The sequence below is a fragment of the Protopterus annectens genome, chromosome 2.part0, assembly GCF_019279795.1.
Source record: "Protopterus annectens isolate FY-2018-M chromosome 2.part0, PAN1.0, whole genome shotgun sequence".
Taxonomy (NCBI): domain Eukaryota; kingdom Metazoa; phylum Chordata; order Ceratodontiformes; family Protopteridae; genus Protopterus; species Protopterus annectens.
In genome coordinates, this window is record NC_056728.1 from 490,600,807 (window position 1) to 490,622,129 (window position 21,323).

The 21,323-nt window shown below is 41.1% G+C and overlaps 1 protein-coding gene across 1 annotated transcript in view; it reads right to left on the reverse strand.

The window, feature by feature from the left end:
* The window catches only part of AGTPBP1 (ATP/GTP binding carboxypeptidase 1), a 2,804,614-nt gene that overhangs the window by 1,778,245 nt on the left and 1,005,046 nt on the right, over nt 1-21,323 (reverse strand). Inside the window, exons 11-12 of the mRNA XM_044060898.1 lie at nt 14,870-14,888; nt 12,566-12,591 (exon numbers count right to left, since the gene is read on the reverse strand). Coding sequence (XP_043916833.1) covers nt 12,566-12,591; nt 14,870-14,888 — 45 coding nt within the window. The remainder of the gene's footprint in view (nt 1-12,565; nt 12,592-14,869; nt 14,889-21,323) is intronic.

Sequence of the window (21,323 nt, forward strand, 5' to 3'; positions counted from 1 at the left end):
GTTTAATGTCTTTAGTAGTAGTTGTCCTGGATGCAGCAGGTCCTTGAAAGCTATAATCGCATTTTGTACAGCTAGCATCTCTTTTTGATTGATGTGAAGATGCCTTTGTTCTGCGGTCCATGTGCCCTGAATACATTTGACTGCCATGTGTGCTCCCCAGGCGTAATCCGATGCATCTGTTGTCAGTGTTTGCCTGGCTGTGGGTTGTGTAAAAGGCTGTCCCTTGTTGAGGTGACAAGCTTGAGCCCACCACTGAAACTCCTGTTGAAGGCAAGGGATTAGTGGTATAACTGTTTCCAAACTTTGACAGTGTTGAGACCATACATTCTTTAGGTACCATTGTAGTTTCCTCATATGCAGTTTGTCATATGGAATTAGTAGTATGCAGGATGCCATGTAACCCAAGGCCTGCAGAATTTTTCTTGCAGGGAGCTCGGTCTTTGTTGCCATCAACTGAAAGTATTGAGTCAGTCGTCCTTGTTTGTCTGGCGTGAGATAAGCCATCTGGGCCGTTGTGTTCAAGCTGGCACCCAGGAATATAATCTCTTGTGAGAAGACTAGTTTTGATTTCATTTCGTTTACTGTGTACCCCAGGCAACTTAATAACTTTTTTACAAACGTCAGATGCTTTAGAAGAATGTCCTTGCTCTCTGCTTGAATCAGGCAGTCCAGGTACGGATAAATTTGAATTCCTTTCTGTCTGCAAAATGCAATTACTGGTGCCAGGCACTTTGTGAAGACCCTGGGCACAGTAGATAAGCCAAAGGGCAGTGCAGAGAATTGGTAGTGCATTGAACCAGCTGCTGAGGTATCTTCTGCAGTTTTGTCTGATAGGGGATATGCAGGTATGCCTCTGAGGTCCAAAGTCACGAGCCAAGCTTTCTTGCCCAGCATGGGAAGAAGCTGCTGTAATGTCAACATTTTGAATTTCGGAACATCCAGGTAAGTGTTTAGAGACGAAAGATCCAGAATGGGCCTCCAGGCTTTGTCCTTTCTGGGTACCAGAAAGAGTCTTGAGTAAAATCCTTGTCCTTGCTCTTGTGATGGTACCTATTGAATAGCTCTCATATCCATGAGTGCTGTAATTTGTTTTTGAGCCTCTGCCCATTGATTTGGTGGCAGATTTGGCATTCCTTTTAACCTTGGCAGAGTGTGAAAGTGGAACCTGTAGCCTTGAAATACAATGTTGAGAACCCATTTGTCTTTGGTGATCATTTGCCAGTTGTGGTAGAAGAGTGCCAGTTTTCCTCCTAAGGGGGCTGCCAAGAAGGATTTGTTTGGCAGCTGTAGTGGGAAGTCATTGGAGCTGCTTTTTATATGGTTGTGGCCTGTCTTCCCCTTCTTTCTGGCCTGATGCAACCCATTGTCGAGGCCTGTAAGGACCTTGTGTTTGATCTCTACCTCTTGGACGTCTGTATCTTCCCCTTTGAGGTCTGTCTGTAATTGGAAAGGACCAATTCTTAGTTGGCCAGTTTCTGCTAAATCTAGGAGGCTGAACCTGTAAGAAATCCTTCACCGTTTGCATAGATTTTGCCTTATCCTCCATTTTCTTTAATACCGCTTCTGCCTTAACTCCAAATAACACATCCTGCTGCAAAGGTGCATCCAATAATTTTGCTTTAACATGATCTGTTAATGTATGTTCTTTTAACCAAGCATGTCTTCTAATGACAGAGCCTGTAACTGCTGCTCTGCAGGAGGCCTCTAGAGAATCAAAATCACATTGCAAAGTATGCTTTCCCACTTGTTCAGCTGCATGCAATAAATCCTGCATTTCTTTAAAATTAGGAGGATCTGATTCTGGAAGCATTTTTTGTTTTAACTGAGACAGTAAAAATTGCTGATATTTTAGCATGTGAAACTGGCAATTTAAGGCTCTCGTTGCTAAAGTTGCAGACGTATATACTTCCTTTCTCCATCTGTCTAATGCTCTGGAATCTCTGTCAGAGGGAACTAGATTCTTGGCTGATGAGGCCTTAACTCCTCTGGGTCCCTGAGAAATACTTTCAGGGTCAGTGACAAGGCTTTTATACAGAAATTTATGTGAGTCAGGGACTCTGTAGTATCTGTCAGGTTTAACAGTGGCTGGAGGTAAGGAATCAGGATTTAAGCTGGATTCAGTATACACATCATCCACAATATCTAACATTGGCGGAATAGCAAGGGGTCTGTGTTGAGATAATAAAAGGAAGTCTCTGAGCCTTTTCTTGGATTCTGAGTAATCCTGGCCTTCCCAGTGGAAATGCTCCCTCATGGTAAGTAGGGTTTCCCCAAAGGAGTAGTCCTCAGGCAGTGAGGCTGATGGAAGTGATTCCTCAGCATCAGAATCCTCATAAGGGGGTAAAGAGTATCCTAGGTCTGAGGATGAATCAGAAGAGATGGACACCTGGTCGGATGAGTCATAGTCTGCATCCTGTCTAGGCCTTTTATCAGGAGGGGTATGGTACCCCCTGATCAGAGTAATTAGGTCTTCGGCCATTTTGAGCATTTGTTTCTTAAGCATGGAGGCCTGTCCTGGAGAATGCTGTATTTGTTTTTTTGACTTTAAAGGAGGCTTAGACTTAGCTGAGGGTTTAATGCTTAACTGGGTAGGTCTGAAGACACCCTCTGTAGCTATGGGTTGCTCAGCTACTCCGGATCCCTCTGAAAGGTTAGTCTCGGTAGGCTGAAGAGCTTGTGCATCCGAATGCCCAGCCATCTCCACGTGGGAGTCGGAGGCGGCTTGTGGTTCTACAGAAGCGGTCGTCAGGTGCTGCAAAGACGCCTCGCTGAAAACCGGAAAACCGGTGACTGGCCTAGAAGAGGCTTCGTCGTCAGTTTTGGGCCTCGGATGCCTATCCTTGTCTTTGCGCTTTTTGTGTATTCTGGTCATCGGAAATTCCGACGGCATGGTATAATTGAATTTTCTACCAAAATAATGTCAGGCAAAATCAAACCGACATTTAATAGTGCGCTTGTTAAACTTAGCACAAAACACGACAACCAGCAACGTCGTGGTCAGGGGCCTTGGCATGGGATACAATAGGAATGGAAATCCTTATGAGGTATTTGCTTCCCACAAGAAATACAGTTATTAACTTTTACTGACATTGGTCTGAGGCAAGAAAAAGTTTCCCCAATGGGGTACTTAGCTTTGTAGAAGACTTCGGTTCTGGATTCGGAATGAAAATCTCAGGAGACGGCCGACCGGCAGTTGCAAACTGCTTTTGCTTCGGGCACCGTGAGGCAAGAAAGACTGAAGAAAATGGTGTCTGCTGCATCTTACATACCCCTGTCACACTGACGTCAGGGAGGAGGCGACAGCAACCGATGCCGGACCAAGACTTTGGAACTCTGGCCGACTGCGGGACCTCCTGACGGCAGGATAACCCAAGTGTAATGACTGCAGCAGTGTAACACTATGAACATCAGTCAGGAAATCCTTCTGTGTGGCACACCTCATCACTAAGGGCTTTTCATCCAGAAAAAAGGAGGTCATTGTCCCACTGTTCTCATCCCTCATTAGACCCATTATAGAATACAACGCCTCGTTTGGTATGTACCTCTCAAGACATCTGCAACAACGGGAAAGGCCGCAGAAATACTTCACTAAAAGAATCATAGGCCTAAAGCAGATGTCCTACGCTGACCGCCTTAAACTCCAGCTATACTCTCGCATATCGTCTACTCAGAGGCGATCTCTGATTAACATACAAGGCCATGTCAAACCCAGAGCTGTTGGACATGCTACACTTAAAGAAATCCAAATCCCTCAGAGCCACACGCTCCAGGGATCTAAACCTTGTCATCACAATAAACAAAACATGCTGGAGGAATAGGTTCCTGACCCAGAGACTCCCCAGACTCTGGAACAGACAGCCCATACATGTCAAACAGAGCACCTCTTTGGCCCTCTTCAAAAGGAACCTTGACGATTGGATGGGAGAAATGAAATTCACCCCGGGGATCACGGCATTCGCCCTGCTAGACAGAGGTCCAGGGAAGTAAATAGTGTGGGAAGAAATAGCCAGGGAATTGTTATGGCTAGGCTTGTATAGGCCCTAGGGCCAATAGCCTAGTACCAACCTATGAACCTATAAGGAGGACTACGCAGACTACGCAAGCACGTATTTATATTCTACCAAACATTGCTATTATGGAGCTGAAAAATGTTGGGGAAAATAATCAACTTTCAGTTGGGATTATTTATCGGAGGGGACTGGAACTTGATTTGCAATAGTGAGGATGTTATTGGGGGACCTAGAAGTGAATATAGCCAAGAAGGTAGAATTCTAACGTAGTAAATTAAGAATATTTGATACAGAAAAAGTGAATTTGGTAGCAGGAAATCAGATAAGACATTATTCCCCAGGGTACAATTAACCAGGCTAAACTGGAGAGAATTCATACTTCACATCAGCAAGTGTATTTAAGTGAAAGCTAGGAAATACATCCAATGACTATTCCAGATTATGCACCAACAAAACCTAATGTAAAGATGGAAGGTAATTAAAGTAAAAATGAGACACTGGCATTTTCCTACTTACTTGTTAAGAGAAACATTTACGGACTGGGTAGTGGAAATTATCTGAGAATTATTGGGGAATATAGAAAGCACTTCAGGAGGGATAGATAGTGAGGGGGATAAACTGAAAATGGAGTTTAAAAAAATTAAACAGAACACGATATGGGAAAGAAGCAATAGGAATTATTTAGAGGAGGTGACAAAAGTTGAAGTATTGCAGAGTAAGAAGAAATTGTCAGAACAAGAGACGGAGCAACGGTAGAGTGCCAAGGGGAAAATAAGGGAATATTTGTATAATATGCATGGTTTTAGAAAAGTTGCTGTTAACTATTTTTGTTAACAATTCCACAGTGTAGAAAACTTTAGCACAATGACTTGGGCAACAGAAAATAGAAGGGTTGTTGCCAGACATAGGACATTAAAGATGATCACACATACACAGCTAGTAGAAATATTTCAGAAATTTTAAGAAAATTTGTATAAAGCAAAGGATTATGGAAACCAAGAAAAGGCACAAGTGGAAATATTTGCAGAAGACAATTATATCACAGTTAGAGGAAGAGGAGGCTCAACAGGAAGAAATGAGATACAAATGGTGATGTGTAATCAAAAACAACAAAGTCTTCAGGAACAGACAGTAATTCTATGGAATTTTTAAGTTAGGAGGGAAAAGGTGATAAAGATCTAGAAGGTTTTGTTTTAATATTGTTTAGGAGGTGGGGAGTAGGGAGAAGCAACAGCATATTGAGAAAAATACTGTGGTAACTGTATTTAGACTCAGATTAATAAAAACCCACTTAAATTTTAGACCACAATTATACAAGGTTTATATGTCTATACTAACTAAAAAAATGACAAAAGTGTTGACAAAACTGAAAGATATGGATCAATGCTGCTTTGCAGAGGGGAGGCAAACATTTATTAGCCAAAGGGAAGCAGAATGTAAAAAATACTTCAATTGTTTGTAGGTCTTGATGCAGGGAAACCATTTGATAGAGTCAGCTGGGATTTTATGAGTAGGGCAATGGAAGCATTTTCATTCACTACCAGGGTAATAGAGTTAATTAGGAGGATATATGAAAGGACAGAGGCAAGAATTAAGGTGGGAGGGTTCCTTTCTGACAAGCTGTGTTTTACTATTAGAACCAGGCAGGGGTGTCCTCTTCCCCTTTGTTATTTGCTTTATATTTACAGCCATTGGCTAAGACAATAAGGGGCTCACAAATTCAAGGATATAACTGGTATGGTAATCTCACAAAGTCAGCTTTATTTGCAGACAACATTACTGTGCACTTGATAAATCCAAAAAGGACATTATAGTGTTGTGGAATATTATGAGACAATTTCAAGTCCTTTCAGGATATACAATTAATGAAAATAAGAGCAGGTTTAGAGTGGTAAACTCTGCATCTACATATGAATTGGTTCAGCAATACCCCGTGGTGACAATAAGATTAAATAGTTAAAGGCACAGATTAAAAAGGAATCTCTGTTGGCAATTAAACATATTCAGGAAGAGGCTAAACAAAGGATAATTCAAAAACTGAAAACCAAGCAGCTCAAAATTATGGATATGGATAATACAAGCAGTGAAAATGTTTATAGCCCCTTTAGGTTTACATACAGGTCAATCATATTTTTATCAACCAGAGGAGATATTGTGGACAATAACAACGATGAAGGAACTTATTTAGGAGAGGAAGTGGGAAAGATAAGTTAAATTGATCCTCCCCAGTGAAAAAGGTAGTTTAGGATTATCTAATTTGAATGAATACTTCAGTGCTATGCTGCTACAGCTCATAAACGTAACTAAAGCAGGAGGTTATAAATCAAACGGAAAGTGATGATGATGACATGGAGGGAAATTTCAAGAAACAGAGAGAGAGAGAGAGGCACAGAATATGATTCTGGATACAGATCTTTAAGTAAAACCACCACCACCATAGAGATTATTATATTCATAACTGCACAAAGTATTCTAAGAATGGAGCCAACACAGGAAAGGAGAAATGGGATTTGGCAGTAGGGATGAAAATAGGCAAAAGGGGGTCTGAAATTTACTGGAGAAAATTGGCAAAAGAACTAAGAGATTGGAAGCAAATAATTGGACAGGCAAAGATAACACAGTGGAATGAGGCTAAGCAGAAGTCTGGACTGCGGGTAAGAGACTGCTGCACCAACCAGGGATTAATGTCAGAGTAAAGTAAAAAATAAAGGAATGGGGTGTACTAAGTGAAATACCAGCTCTGGTAGAATTTTTAGTCAAGTCTCAAAAGCACTATTAAAAGCAGGACTTGTACAGCATTTATATATTGTATGATAACTATAAGAATCAATCATAAGAGTTTAGAAAGGATTGATAAGGCAGAACAGAAAGGAAACTTATAAAAAGAACAATAAGAAGATAGCTGCATGGCTTCCAAGTACATGTCAAAGACCACACGATTTAGGATGTTTGCTTGGAAGTGCTTGCATAAGTATTTTTGTACCCCAGATAATTTTTCCTCAGGTATACAGCAAATGCTAGAACTGTAATGCAAAAGAGAAAAGCAACTGGGAACATGCTTTTGGAAGTATAACAAGTTAGCAGATTTAAAAAAAATCCTTATAGAGTACTGTATCTGAAATGCTGGGAGCACATGGGTTAAACAAAGGAAATTATTATTTTTAACAGGGGCACATATCTGAATTTCCTATACATATTAAGACCTGACTACATTTAATGATACTAGCTGCCAAAAAAGCACTTACTAGAAAATGTAAATCAAAATCTAAATCAACTGTAATCGAAGTACTGAATAATGTAAAGGAGATGAAAAAGTACAGTTGAGTAAGTTCGACTTACATGCAACAGCAGATGTTCATAGAGCACATTGCCTTACAAGCATGTAGCTTATGGGTAAGCAATGTCCTGCTACCCTCTCTCTGGCTCTCTCTCAGAACTTCAGACTCCTCCCTCTGCATGTCTTTGGGTGTGAAGGACTAATCAGCTGCCAGAGCACAATAGTTTGCACAGCCACAGACAGCATCCCTCAGTTTTTGTTTCTCTAGGGCCCAAAAGAGCAGCAAATTAAACAAAGCAAACTTTAAGAAAACTTATTATTCCAAACCAAAGACAACACACACAGACAAAAGCTGCTAATCAGATAAAAAAAAAACCATCGGCAACCACCAACAAAAAATATATACGTCCAAATAAAATGGGATGATGGGAGGGTGCTGACAGTAAAGCAGTGTGTTCTATGAACATCTATTATGACAGGTAAGTGGAACTTGCACAACTGTACTATGTTCAACGACACACTGCCGTACTGGCATATGGGAAGATTCACAAAGGTTTCCCCAACCTGGGAGGAGGAAGGGTAAGCATCCAGGACCCCTGGAAAATGGTACTAATGCAATCAGCTCTGGATCTAGAAAAGGCATCCAGTTTGTAAAATGCTTCATAAACGTATGCACCAAATATCATGTTGCTGTGTCTAGAATCTTCTAGAGTCCACCCCTTTGGCTACTGAAGAAAAAAAGGCCCTAGTGGAATGTGCCTTTACCTAAAATTAATTATCATAAGTAACTATTTTTTTTAACTTGCCGTGGTGAGTGTAACAAAAAACAATACCAGAGAACAAATTTTATGCAATGGTTTGCTTAGAAGCAGGTTGAGCTTTCTTCACCAGATAGAATGAAATAAAAAAAGACTTTGTCTTACTAAAGGACTTTGTTCTTCCTAGGAATTACCTGAACTGATGATACACATGCAAGGTATGAAGAATTCTGTCTCCCTGCTTCTTAGGTTCCCAAAAGATCACATGGAGGTGGATGGACTGATTTAAGTGTGAACTCTGAAAACACTTTCAACATGAAAAATGGATTAGTTCACAACACAACACTGCCCTTTTGGAAGACAAGGTAAGGGTGCCCCACCATGAGAACTTGCAGCTCAGAAACTCTCATTACAGATATCAGAGCAATAAGCAAAACGGTTTTCCATTTAAGAACTTGGGAGCAACGTGAGCCACTTGTTTGAAAGGTGGCAAAGTTGATTTTCCTAAAAACATGGATGCAGAGGAGGAATTTGCTTATGTGGGGATCTCATATGCAACACTCCCTTCTGCCCAAAACAGAAAAAAAAAAAGGGTCCATAGGCAGACAAGCAGAGATGGATGCTAAATGCACCTTGATGGATACATATGATAAGCCATCCTGAAGTAGTGCACACAAATATTTCAAAACCAGTGGGCTATTAACATCAACAGACCACAATTCCCATTTAAGCACCACTTCAAAAACTTCATCTATTAATAAACATAAGATTTTCAAGTAGCATGTTTTCTGATCTGCTTTAACAGCTGCTGCACATCCTCATAAAACAGGTGCTTAAAGGGAGTCAACAATGAATCATCCAGGATGTGAACTGAATTTCCTCTAAATTGGGGTGCACCAGCTACTCCTAACACTGTCTAAGCACATGCAGAGTGTGAGGAAGCTTGTAACTGCCCTTGGTCAACATCATTAAAAGGGAGAACCAAGACATCCTGGGCCAACAGGGTGTCACCACAATGATCTTTGGCATTTCTGTATGAACTTTGGGAAGCACCTTCTGAATCTAAGCAAAGTGTGGAAACACAAAGGAACACTCCCATCCAAAGGAATGACACTGCATCTGTCCGTTACGCATGGCTGCAAGGATGTCTATAACAGAATTTCTCTAGTCTGTTTTGAAAGGATGCAAACAGATCTCCTTGCGGCGTTCCCCACATCTGGACTAGATCCTGAAACACCACTGGCTTATGCATTTACTTGTGCCTGTCTGCCACAATATTCTGCTAATGTAAGAAGTCTGGAGAGTTAGAGAACATTAAGAATTCAGCCCCCAGGCCATCACTGCCAACCCTTACAAGAGTAAGATCTCGTACCTCCCTCCCCATTTGTTGAGATACCACATCACAGTGGTGTTGTTTACAATAACCTGAAGAGGACCCATAGTCCATAGGTGATGAAAAACCTTTAAGGCATAAATCACTGCCAACGTCTCCTTGACATTGATATGTGTCGGAGTGTCCTTGAGACCCCAAGCAGCTTGCATTTGCTTCCCCACTGAGACAGCTCTCCGCATGAAGTCGGACAAATCTGTCGGAACAGAGTGCACTGAATTCAGCAGAGAGAATGTAAGTCCTAGACAGAAACTGTTTTCTACACCACTGTAACTCTCATCTGATAAGAGGAAACTTGTCAACTTGGTTTTCAGGGAATGAAGATTCTGAGTCCAACAATTTTGGACATACCATTGAATTTTTCTCATGTGAAGATGAGTCAGTGATATCATCAGAATCATGGAAGTTGTCATTCCAAAAATGTTCAAGTTGGGGCGACATTCCTCTTGAAGAGTTTCAGAAATAACATTTGGTAAGAAAGAATCCAGTTTTCTGGCAAAAAAACATTCTTATGTTGGAGTCGATAAACCTCCCAGAAAGACAAGTCTTTGTGAGGAGGTCAGACATGACTTCATGATTCAACTTGAGCCCTAAAAGAGACAATAAGGCTGAGACCTTCTCTATTTACTCCAAACACTTGGATGCAGACTCTGCACAGATCAGCAAGTCATCCAAGTGAGAAAAAATGTGGAAGCCCATAGTCCAACAGCCGACAACTACCAGGGCAACACATTTTGTAAACACTCAAGGAGCAATGGATAGTCCAAAGGGCAATTCAGAAAACTGAAAATGAGACCCAGAGACAAGAAATCTCAGATACCTCTGAAAACGAACAGCAATGCAGATATGATGATAGATATCTTTTAAGTTCAATGCCACCAAGAAGCAATGATCTGAAAGAACAGAGCACTGTCTGCAGGGTGAGCATCTTGAATTTGGGAATCTGGATGAAGGTATTCAGAAAAGATAGGTACAATAATGGTTTCCATGCATTTATTTTTTTGGGAATGATGGAAATCTGGAAATAAAACCCCCTCATTCTCACGGAAGGTGGCACTGGTCCTATGACCCCTTCCCCCACCAAGTCTAGCATGTGCCAGAGAATAGGAGAGAACAACAAAGACTGATCCAGTGAATGAGAAGCACTCCCTTGTATGGAACTGAATGGGCTTTCTACTGCCATTGGTAGCCCTTGCCTACAAGGGCTCATTTGCTTGAAACCACTGACGGCCACACCTCCTTGAGAAACAGCCTGAAAGGTGTATCCCTAAAGGGGACTAGAAAAAGATGGATGTCTCATCGCCGCATAGGCATAAGTTCAGAGGAGGGTTATCCTTTCTGGAAAAGGGACTCTTTTTGTTTGACTTGGCAAAGCTGTCATTCTGCCTTTTCCTTTTGTTACCTTGGTTCTTGTTAGGCTGGGACTTCCATTTAAGAGGCCACTGAAAATTATCCTGTTTAAAGGAGGAAAACTCGGGAATATGAAGCATTTTTGGCACACCTTGCATCAATTTACCTCTGTCATCACAGAGTTTAAGGATCTGATTAGCTGCAGTACCAAATATAAAATCAGACTCGATGAGACTATGTAAAAATGTCATTTTTTTAAGCCATAACAAAAATTATGAATGTGCAACCAAGCATAACTCCTCATCCTCACTTACAAAGTTGCAGTTCTAGAAACAGTGGCATCCCCCTTCTAAGTTACTCTAGCACATTTTACACCTGAGAAACATTGGAAACAATATCTTGACATAAATCTTTTGCTCAACAAGCAATGATGCAGCAAACTCTTCTAAACTATACATGTATCTCAACACAAACTTCCACATAAAACAATGTTACTTGAATATTTTTAAAAGCTACTGTGCTGAACTGCCACAGCTTCTTCAACTGGGATTCTAGGCACTTGATTAGTTTATCTTGAGGGACCAGATCTGTAGAAGCCATAGACTTAACAGAAATGGTAGCTGGAGACAAAGAAACATGTTCTGCAGACAACAGGCCCAAGAGAAGCAGTTAAGGCAGAAAATACCCTAAATATCCTAAATACTTTTTAGGGAGAGCCTCTGTAAACAAAGCAGAACTACAAGCTTTTTGAAAAACATCCTCCAATGCCAGGATCACTGGAGGGATGGGCTGAAGGATCAAAGCCTCATCTTCCAAAAGATCAAAGACCCTGCCAATCTCAGGGGCAGTAGAAGACTGTTCTCAATTAAATATATCCCTAAATCTAGCCGCCATTTGGGGAAAAGTAAACATCTGTTTTGGATCCTGAATCTGTTTGTCATCAGAGATAACTGACTGATCCAACTCAAGACAGGTCAAAACCCTCAGACACCTGATCCTCTTCAAAATCATTATCACAGTAGAAAGACAGGGTGGAAGCATTGGCATTGCTATTAACCTGGGTATGCATCCTGCTAACAACTGCTTGAGCAATGGATCTAACCATAGCTACCATCTCTACTGGGATATCTGAAAGACTGCTGCCCAACTCTGTGGTGAGGTTTTCCTTAACTCAATGGAAATAACAGCCACAATTTACTTGCAATTACGACAGCACAAGGCAATGACTGAACTTGACAAAAACGGTCCCAGTACAGAAGGTCAGTCAAGCATCCATAAAACACCACAAAACACTTAGAAAGGGTTATAAGCCCTTGAGAAACTAGTGTTCAGCTGACTACACAAAATAACACTTTACTGTTAACAGGAAATAAGTACTGCAAAGATGTCCTTAGGTTCATAGATTCATAGATAGAACCTATGAGAACCTATATACCAGTAAGGTTGTGAGTTTGTTCAACATCCGGAGGTGGGATCTTTAAAAAAATTGAATGACCAAATTACATACAAATAAATGGAATCTGTGGGAACAATTCATTCAGAATAATGTTCAGGAAGGGGAGTGAGATTTAAGGGAAGCCAAGGATTGAGCAATTTATGCAATATTGGAGTGAATAATCGTTAAGAAAGAAATCCTATTGAATATATAATGAATGACTATGAGAAATGTTAGTTTCTGCCTATTAATGTATGCATGTCTATGTCTTGCGATAATTTAATAAAGGTGCTTAAAAACAAAGAGGCACTTGAAGTAGCACAGGCAAATCTAAAGAATGACAACTTTCAGAAAGAAAAGAATGCATCTGGCTCTGTACCATAGATGATAGAGCCCTGACTGTGACCCAGCTGACTTGAGCTTCATTAGTGACTCGGGCACTGGAGGAGCTGTGCAGGAGGGTTGGGAGAAGGGTCATTTCTTAATCTCATTCATTCTTGGATGGAGGTTTAGCATTTCTGCTTGTGACTGGCACCTCTCCAGTGATGGTGCAATGTATAATTGCTAGAAAGAACTAATACTAAATTTGGTATGGGGGCATGGAGCTAACAGATGCTATGGTTGGAGATCAAAGAGACAGAAACCATGTTAGTTTTGGCAGCCCAAGAACAGACAGAGCAACCATGATCATTCTGCATGGGGCATCATCATTAGGCAAAGGAGGAAATTCCTTTAACAATGGCGCACACAAAGAATGAGCTTCTTCTATAAGTAATGTTCAGTTTGTAATCTACAGTTAAAGTATTTTGCACATACAAGGCAGCTGTTCAGCAAGTGTCACTCACTGAAGCATTACATAGAAAAGCAGCAGAAGTGGCTATGGCCCTGATGCAGTGGGCAAATGGAGTCACTGGCATAGGTAATGGTCTTGTCTTTTTTTTTTTGCAACAAAAAAATTTATGCAAGCTGTTAACTACCTAGAGCAAGAAACATTTAACAGACTGATCCCTATCCTTTCTGGGGCATAGAAAACAAACAGTTGTGCACTCTTTCTGATGAGTTACATTGTGCTTAAGTAGAAACATAATTGCCTGTGAATATCCATGCAGTGAAGTAGGTACTTGCCCTTCATAATAATATATGAAGGGAAAACATAAGTAGGTTAATAGACTGGTTCAGGTTAGTTTCAGTTGCTACTTTTGGCATAAAGAAAGGTCTTCCAAGATGGCTGCACACTGATCAATAGCTTGATTTCAGCTCTCAGTGTGAAAAAAGAAACAAGACATAACGGCCAGAAACTCTGAAAGTTTTAGTAAACTCAGTTACTAGTTAATAAGTACACTACCTGGATGCTAGCAAAGATGAAACTTAAGAGAACTGGAAAGAAATCAACTAGAAATGGTGAAGAGAAAACACTAACTAGAATGAATCTTGCAGCTGTTAAACCAAAAGCAGTTCAAGCTCAATCTTTTGTGCAAGGCAGGACTTCCAATAATCTACTGGAAAAAATAAATCAAATGTCGCAAAAGTAATTAAAATAAATTAAAGATTGAAACAGTATAACAACTCAAACAAAAGGCTCGAAAATGGAAGAAGCTTTAAACAGCTATTCAGATGAACTAATAAAAATGCAAAAATCACAGTATGAAATTGAGAAAAGGCTGAATGAGTATGAGATTGCTCAAAAAGAGCCGTTTCAAAAAATGGTAGAGTTAGAGGACACAGCATGCGGGAAAACCTTAGATTTTCTGCTGTACCAGAGAAACTGCAACGAACAGCCTGTATTAATTTTATGAAACAGCAAACAAGCAACTGTACTGGTATTCCACAGCAAGAAAGGACATATTGTGTATGCTGTACACATGGCCATGAAAAAACAGCCAAGATCCATATTAGTAAAGATTCAATCATATCAGCATTAAGAACTGATCCTGGCAAAACAGCAAAGTATTAACAATTGGAGACAGTAGACTCTTTCTGAAAATGATTATTCGCTGTACACCAGGCAGAAAAGAAGCAAATTTATACCGGCAATCAGGAAATGTCGAAAGGCAAGTGTGAGATTCAAGCTGCTGTACCCCAGCTGTCTTCAGAATATTTTTTTTGGAGGAGCAAAGTTATTTTTATGTAAATCAGGTTAAAAAGGAAATACGAAAGTTTGTACAAAAAAGTGAGCCTTAAAACAGGATGAGACTTTCTCATTCTTTAGATAATAATGCAAACATGTGCCAGTGACATTTTGTCAATGTTCCACTGCAAAATGCTCAAGACACACAAAAAAGCACAAGAGCCGACTAGAAGGCTTGGGAGTTCCTTGGACTTGAACCAAGGTCTGGGGCTAGAAGAATGAGATGAACAGGAAGAACACAAGCAGCACTGAAATTAATGAATGAATGAGACATTATAAAGCATCTATCAGTTTGTAAAATACGGCTTTACAATAAAAAGTGGAAAGACGGAACTTTTGTTGACTTTATAATGCTTGCGGAGGACTGTAATGCATATGACCCACTTCACGTCATTAATATCTGAAAGGACACTGAAGGGAAGGAGGAAAAAAATGAAAAGCATCTCTAAGTGCAAAAATGTTTGTTGTTAACAGTATCTGATTAAAACATTATATGATATAAACCGCATGTTGTATGTTACACCATAACATTTTCATTTACTGTGGTATGTGAAAAAGATACCAAAATAAGCAAGTTGCCTTTTTTCCCTTGTACTTTAGTTTCAAGAAATATAGACATCACAAAGTAAAAAGAGAAGAAAGGCTGGACAAAGGCATGTTTAAGTTAATATGCTGTAATCTTGAGCTGTGGAGGTGGAGGACGGGGTGTAAATTTTTATTATTATTTATTTATTTATTGACATTTGATTACTGGAAAGTCTGACTGGGTAGAAGCCCATTTTAAGTGGAGGCCCAGGGAGAAAAAGCTCCTGATCCTTCTGAGTGGGGAGAGAGCCCTTCACAAGGTCTGTCTGTATTATGCATCCCAGAAATACCTGGTCCTGAGATGGGGAAAGAGCAGATTTTTGGTAGTTTATCTTGAAATCCAGACATTGTAGGATGAAGATGGCAGAGCTTAGATTATGCTCTAACGCTCCTGGACTGACTGCTTAAAAGAGAAGGTTGTCCAGGTAGGGGAAGACCTGAATGCCTTGAAGTCTGCAGAAAGCAATTACTGGGGCTAGGCATTTCATGAATACCCTTGGGGTGGTGGAGAGACAAAAAGACAAGGCAGTAAATTGAAAGTGTCAAGAGGCTACAGAGAATCATAAAAAATTCCTGTAATTGGGATGAACAGGGATGTGTAGGTAAGCATCCTTTATGTCTATGGAGGCCATACAGGCTTGTGGGATAATCAGAGGGAAAAGGGTATGCAAAGTAAGCATTCTGAATGAAGGCACTTTCAGGAAGGTTTTAAGGTAGGAGAGGTCCAGGTCTCCATGGGCCCTCTTTCCTTGGTATCCTTGAATAAGGACCCTTTTCCCCTTTGTTTGGATGGTACAGGCTGAATAGTGCCTTGATCCAACAAGTCTTGCCACACGTGGGAAATGTGGCAGTTGGTCTCTGGAAGGTTGCAGTGAATTCCATACCATGTAATAACCTTTTTTTATGATGGAGGGCACCCAGGCATCCTGTGTTATGCTTTCCTAAGTTGGAGTTGAAAAGGAAAGGAGAAAGGGGGAGTATATGGGGTCCAAACAGTCAGATGGACCCTGGTCTGTCTGGGAAAGGACTGTGGACTGTTTTTGAGGTGCGTCTTGCTGGGGAGTCCTAAACTGCTCCGATCTCTTATCAGACTTGTTTGTCTTAGCTGAAACAGGCAATGGCTGCGTTCTAACAAACACTGTCTTAGAAGGATAATTCTTCTGGAATTTTGGTACGGGGATACCAGGATGTGTTTCAGTTCCTGCATCTCTTTACCCTTCTCCTGTAAGGTTTTAAACAATTCTGCAGCAGCAGGGCCAAACAGGGCTGAATTTTCCATGAGCTTGGATTTAATGTCTTCTGGTAGAGTTTGCAGTCTTAACCAGGCAAATCTTCGAGACCAAACCTGTGGCAGCTGCCATAGCAGATTCCTTCACAGCATCATAGCTACATTTTATTGAATGGGGGCCACTTGAGAGGATGTCCCAATCAGGGATGCGGCCAAAGACTTATTCTCCGAGTCTGGCTTATCTGAAATATTTTTTGAAAAGTTGGGGCAAAAGTTCCAAGGTGTAGTCATATGTGTTTGATAATGGCTAGCCTTAAAGACAAGGGTGGCAGAAGTGTATACTTTTTGCCTTACCTCTTCATATGTCTGCTGTCTTTGTCAGAGGGAAGAAGGGTAGTGGAGGGAAGTAACCTAGGGGGCTTACCAGAAGCCACAGTGATGACAAAAGAGTCAGTAGAAGGGGCCTTGAAAAGAAACTTAGTCTTTCAGGCACCTTGTAGAATCTGTTACCGTAGGTGCTGGAGGTTGGGAGTCAGGGGTTTTACTGGAAGATGTAGGTAGGACAGGAGGTACAGCTGAGGGATCTACCTGAAGAAGTTTGTAGTACTGTTTTTGAACTTAAGACATCTGACAACTGTCCCATTTAAAATGTTCTGTCATCTTACCCAAAGTCTCACTAAAAGTAATTTCCTCCACAGGGGAGCCAGTACCATTGGAGTCCTCCTCCTGAGAAGCATAGTCCAGCAGGGAGGGCATCCGAGATGAGTGAGCTAGGCACTCATCCTCTGAGGATTCTTCCTCTATGGAAGAAGTCTCTTCTCTAACCCTCTTCTGAGTACAGGAAACTCAGGGTGTGGCCGGTATTGGAACCCCAGAAGGAGGTCTAACAGACATAAGGGTATTAAAAATACCATGTGTAAAAATTTTCCAGTCCTGAAAAATACCCAGTGTAAAATTTTTCCAATCCTGTACTGGGCCAGTGGTAGGTGACAAATGCTTAGTTTTTTGTTTTTTCTTAGCAGACAGATCAGCTCTGTGTAAGACCGGAAGACCAGACTTAGGACTGGCTTTAATGATGTCAGAATCAATATCCTCCCTAATATCTGGGAGATCCCCATAGGGTCCTCGGTAATCACAAGTCTAGGCTCCCCCTGGACATCTGCACTGGATGCCTGCAGTACCACCATGGACGTGCTATCATCCTGATCCAAAGAAGCCTCCATTATGGGCTCAGCCTGTGAACTGGACATAGGGGCTGAACGTTTAGCAACTGCTTCAGAGAGACATCTGCTGCAGGAAGTACAGCTGAAGTTTCAGTCCAAGGCTTCTTAGCCTTCTGCTTCACAAGAGACTCGGCCTCAGGCCCTGAGGTACCCTCCATAGTGCTTTTCACAAGGAGTTTCAAGCGCTGACTGTCTAAACCGAAAGGGAAGCTAACCTACTTCTCAAAGTTTGAAGAACAAAGGCCTGGCAGATAGAACAAGATTTATCATCGTGCACAGGCCCAAGGCAAAAAAGGCACTGTTGGTGATTGCCTGTGTGGAATCTAACATCGACATTGACATTGACTTTTCTTGGATGACATTAAACCTAACCCACATGAAAACAAGTAAAGAAAGGATTCCTCAACAGGGCACTTACCTGAAATACTGAGACAGTAACAACTTTGGTGAACAGACGATACATACGTGTGAGTATCCGGACTGGTGGCAAAGTAGTTCTGAGGATGGTACATGCGTATGTCACTTTCATGGCCCACACCCAATAGCAGCCTGTGCGCAACATATCACGTACCTCTAAATAGTAAAAGTCTTTTGTATACTGGCCAACATCGGATTGTTGGGGCAGGCAACTCCCCCCATGTAAAGAATACTGCAACAGAGGAATAGAAGGACAGTGAGACATTTTCTCAGCCTGCAGACAGTGTGTTGGACTCTCCCAGTTTATGAGCTAGCATTAAAATTAAAAATGTTGACTATTTCCAGAACTTGACAGCTTCTTTGCAAAAACACTGACATGCTGTCCATGTTGATGGCAATAGTTCTTTGTAAAAGATGGTTCCAGCAGATTTTGAAGGTCAGGTGAATTGGTGCATGTTCCAGAATAGTGATGAAGGTCTGTATTTCTTGTAGGAATCATAATTATTGTGCTATCTGCCATTAGAACCCCCCCCCCTGAAACAAATGCACACATCCATAGTAAATGCAGAAGTTGCCATTCTCAAGAATACAGCCACCAATGAAGACTGCCTGTGCACATTTCACCATATGGACATGCTGGGAAAAGGTATGTTGGTTCTATTTCCACTGAATTAAACACTGCAAGGGCTGCTTGTGTAATCAGAGATAAGGCACCATGTAAATTATTGATGTCGTGTTTCCTAGAACCTTCAGACAAATTGTTTTATGAGGTTTGATGAACTGGTTTAGTTCCCTTAATGTAGTTTGTATACTGTGCATTTTATCTGTTGGAAAGAATGTTTTAGAGGCCCCAGTGTTCAACATGCATCTTAGGATAGCAATACACTGAGTCAGCCATAGTTGTCATTTAAAAAGAAGATAACCATATGACCCATGGACTGACAAAAGTTTAGGACTCTGCCTGTGTTGGGCAAATTCATCTGGGAATGGTGCAGCAAAGAGTGAACTGTTCAGATATGTGAAAAGTTTAATCCCTTGTAGCTTTTGGTAGGCTGCAATACCAGTTATACACTCAGTGAACATCTTGGGGGCTATGGTGAGGACTGAAGAGTAGGATCCTGAACAGGTAAGTTATCAGCTCGGACTATGATGTGTGGTAAACTCTTAGACTCTAACTCTGATGTGCACTAGGTGTCCCAGAAGTTCGGTAAGAATGTGATAAGCAAGGTAACACTGCCTCACACAGAAACCATTTTGAGTTTTTCTTTTCCAATGTAGTGAACGTCCTTCCTTATCCCTGTTGCAGTACTCCTTACAAAAGGGATAGCCAGCCATCTGGCCAGCATACTGAAGCCTCAGGCCCTTCCAAGCACCATACGTCAGACGTATGTCCCAAATCCAAGACTCTAGGTACTTAAATGACATGTGAGTGCCAGATCTTCAGAACCTTCTTTGCCAGTAGTTGCAACACTGTTTTTTGAATATGGTCTGTAAGTTGTTCATCCCTTTCTCTCAGCTACCAAGCCAAGGGCAGACAAGTACCTCATTGGGGACTCATTTATATTTCTTTTGTTTGGTTACTTGTTTTACATGTCATCCAGAAAGGGGAAATACGAGTGTTGGGAGGCAGACTTCCCATGAGGACAGACACAAAAGGTGCTTCTGTTTAGGCACCAACCATAATCACACTCAGTGCTATATTTGCCAGGCCTATACACCAAAGACCCTGCTCAGCCATCTGTCACCTTTATGTATGTGTTTAAAAAAACAAACAAAAAAAAAATACTAAAGTTGTTAGCTTGGGGAACCATGACTTCCAATTTCGCCCACTCGAACATTCAGCTTCTTACCAAAAAAGTTTGAAAAGCTGGGTTTAGGGGCTTCTGCTTTCCAGCCTCTGCCGGACATCTCCATAGGGTCAGATGAAGAACCTGAGGACTTTCAGGTTCTGACACATACTCCCTCGCTGTGGAGATCCCATTGGAGGCCAACAAGGTGCTTGCTATCTGCACGTCTGCTGAGGTTAAATCTACATCTGCTACAGATAAGAAAGGGGTAGCCATGGCTAATTATATCTCAAGGGCATAGGGGCATTTCTCCAGATTCTTGTAAGGGAAGAAGTAACCAGTTCTCTTATTGAAATTAGGCAGGATGCAGAGCCTCAATCTTATTAGGGCTGATGTTCTTCTCCAGAAAAAAAAGCACACCACCAGGCATGTGGTCCCTGTTACAAAGGACTCCCATAAACAGTGGCGAAATTTCATTCAGGGTCTCTTAAGGCCCTCATGGCTTTAAAACCCCCTCAAGATTTATATGTACCTCACCCTGTTGCTTTCTGTTCCACTCCTTCCTAAGAGACTTGGGCTTCTGATGAGGAAGAAGAGAGCTTGATTCTGAGGAAGAGTCCCTAGCTTATTCTTCCCAGATCCATTCCCCTCTTGCTTTGAGATCAGATGAGGATGACACTTTTCCCTGATTTCCCTATCTTGGACACCATTGTTAAAATGTTGGAGCATTTTCAGTGGAAAAGTTTCCAAGTGTCTGAGGTCCTGAAATAATAAGGCCTTTTGCAAGTGGACTCTCCCTGGCTTTCTACAGTGCCCCTCAACTATGCTGAAAGCCCTTCTTGATGACTATTTCTGCTTCACAGACTCGAGTCTCACCTCCCTGCTTCTAAAAAAACTGACAGGTTTTTACATAGTCCCAGAGGCTCAGAAACTCCTGTAGAAGAATCCTTCTTCTAATCCAGCATTTATTTCTCTAAACTGATTACTTCCTCTAAACTTCTGCCTTCTGATAAGAATAATAGAGCTATGGACAGGTATGGAGAGAAGGTGTATACCTCTGCCACCTTAGCCTTCAGGGCCCTAAATTACCAGACCCATGTGAACAGGTATGTTCTGGCTTTACTGTCCCAGCTTGGGTTTTTTTGGTTGACATGCCTGATTCTGAAGCCAAGTCCTCTGCTATTTCCTCGTTGGGTTTTGATTCACAGGTTGCTCACCATTCCATCAAATGCAGCTACAATGCTGCTGATGCCTTTTCTAGGGTGGCTCGCCAGGTCAATTATTGGAAGGTATTCCTGGCTTAGGTCGAAATCTTTACCTAAAGATATTTATTTTATTGACATTTACTTAACAGGAAAGTCCAACTGGGTAGAAGCCCATTTTCAGCAGAGGTCCCGGGAGAAAAGCCTCGAAGTATGATAAAACATTTTAAGAACATTAATTTTACATTCATCAAAAATAATACAAAAACTACAGTTTAATTTATTATAGCAAATTAGACAAAACATGAAAACATTTGTTAAGAATAAATACAAGTTATATAGCAATAATTTAATACTTACAAAATTGTAGTCAGTTTATAAAAAAATTAAAGGTTAGTTAGTATAACACAAACAGGAACTCCAATATGAAATGAGAGTAAAGCAAGCTAAAGTCAGGGAAGAGAAATTGATAGAACTAAGAAAGTAAATGAAGAAGGGAGAGTAAGGAGGTGTAAGGTATGAATAGGAACTTG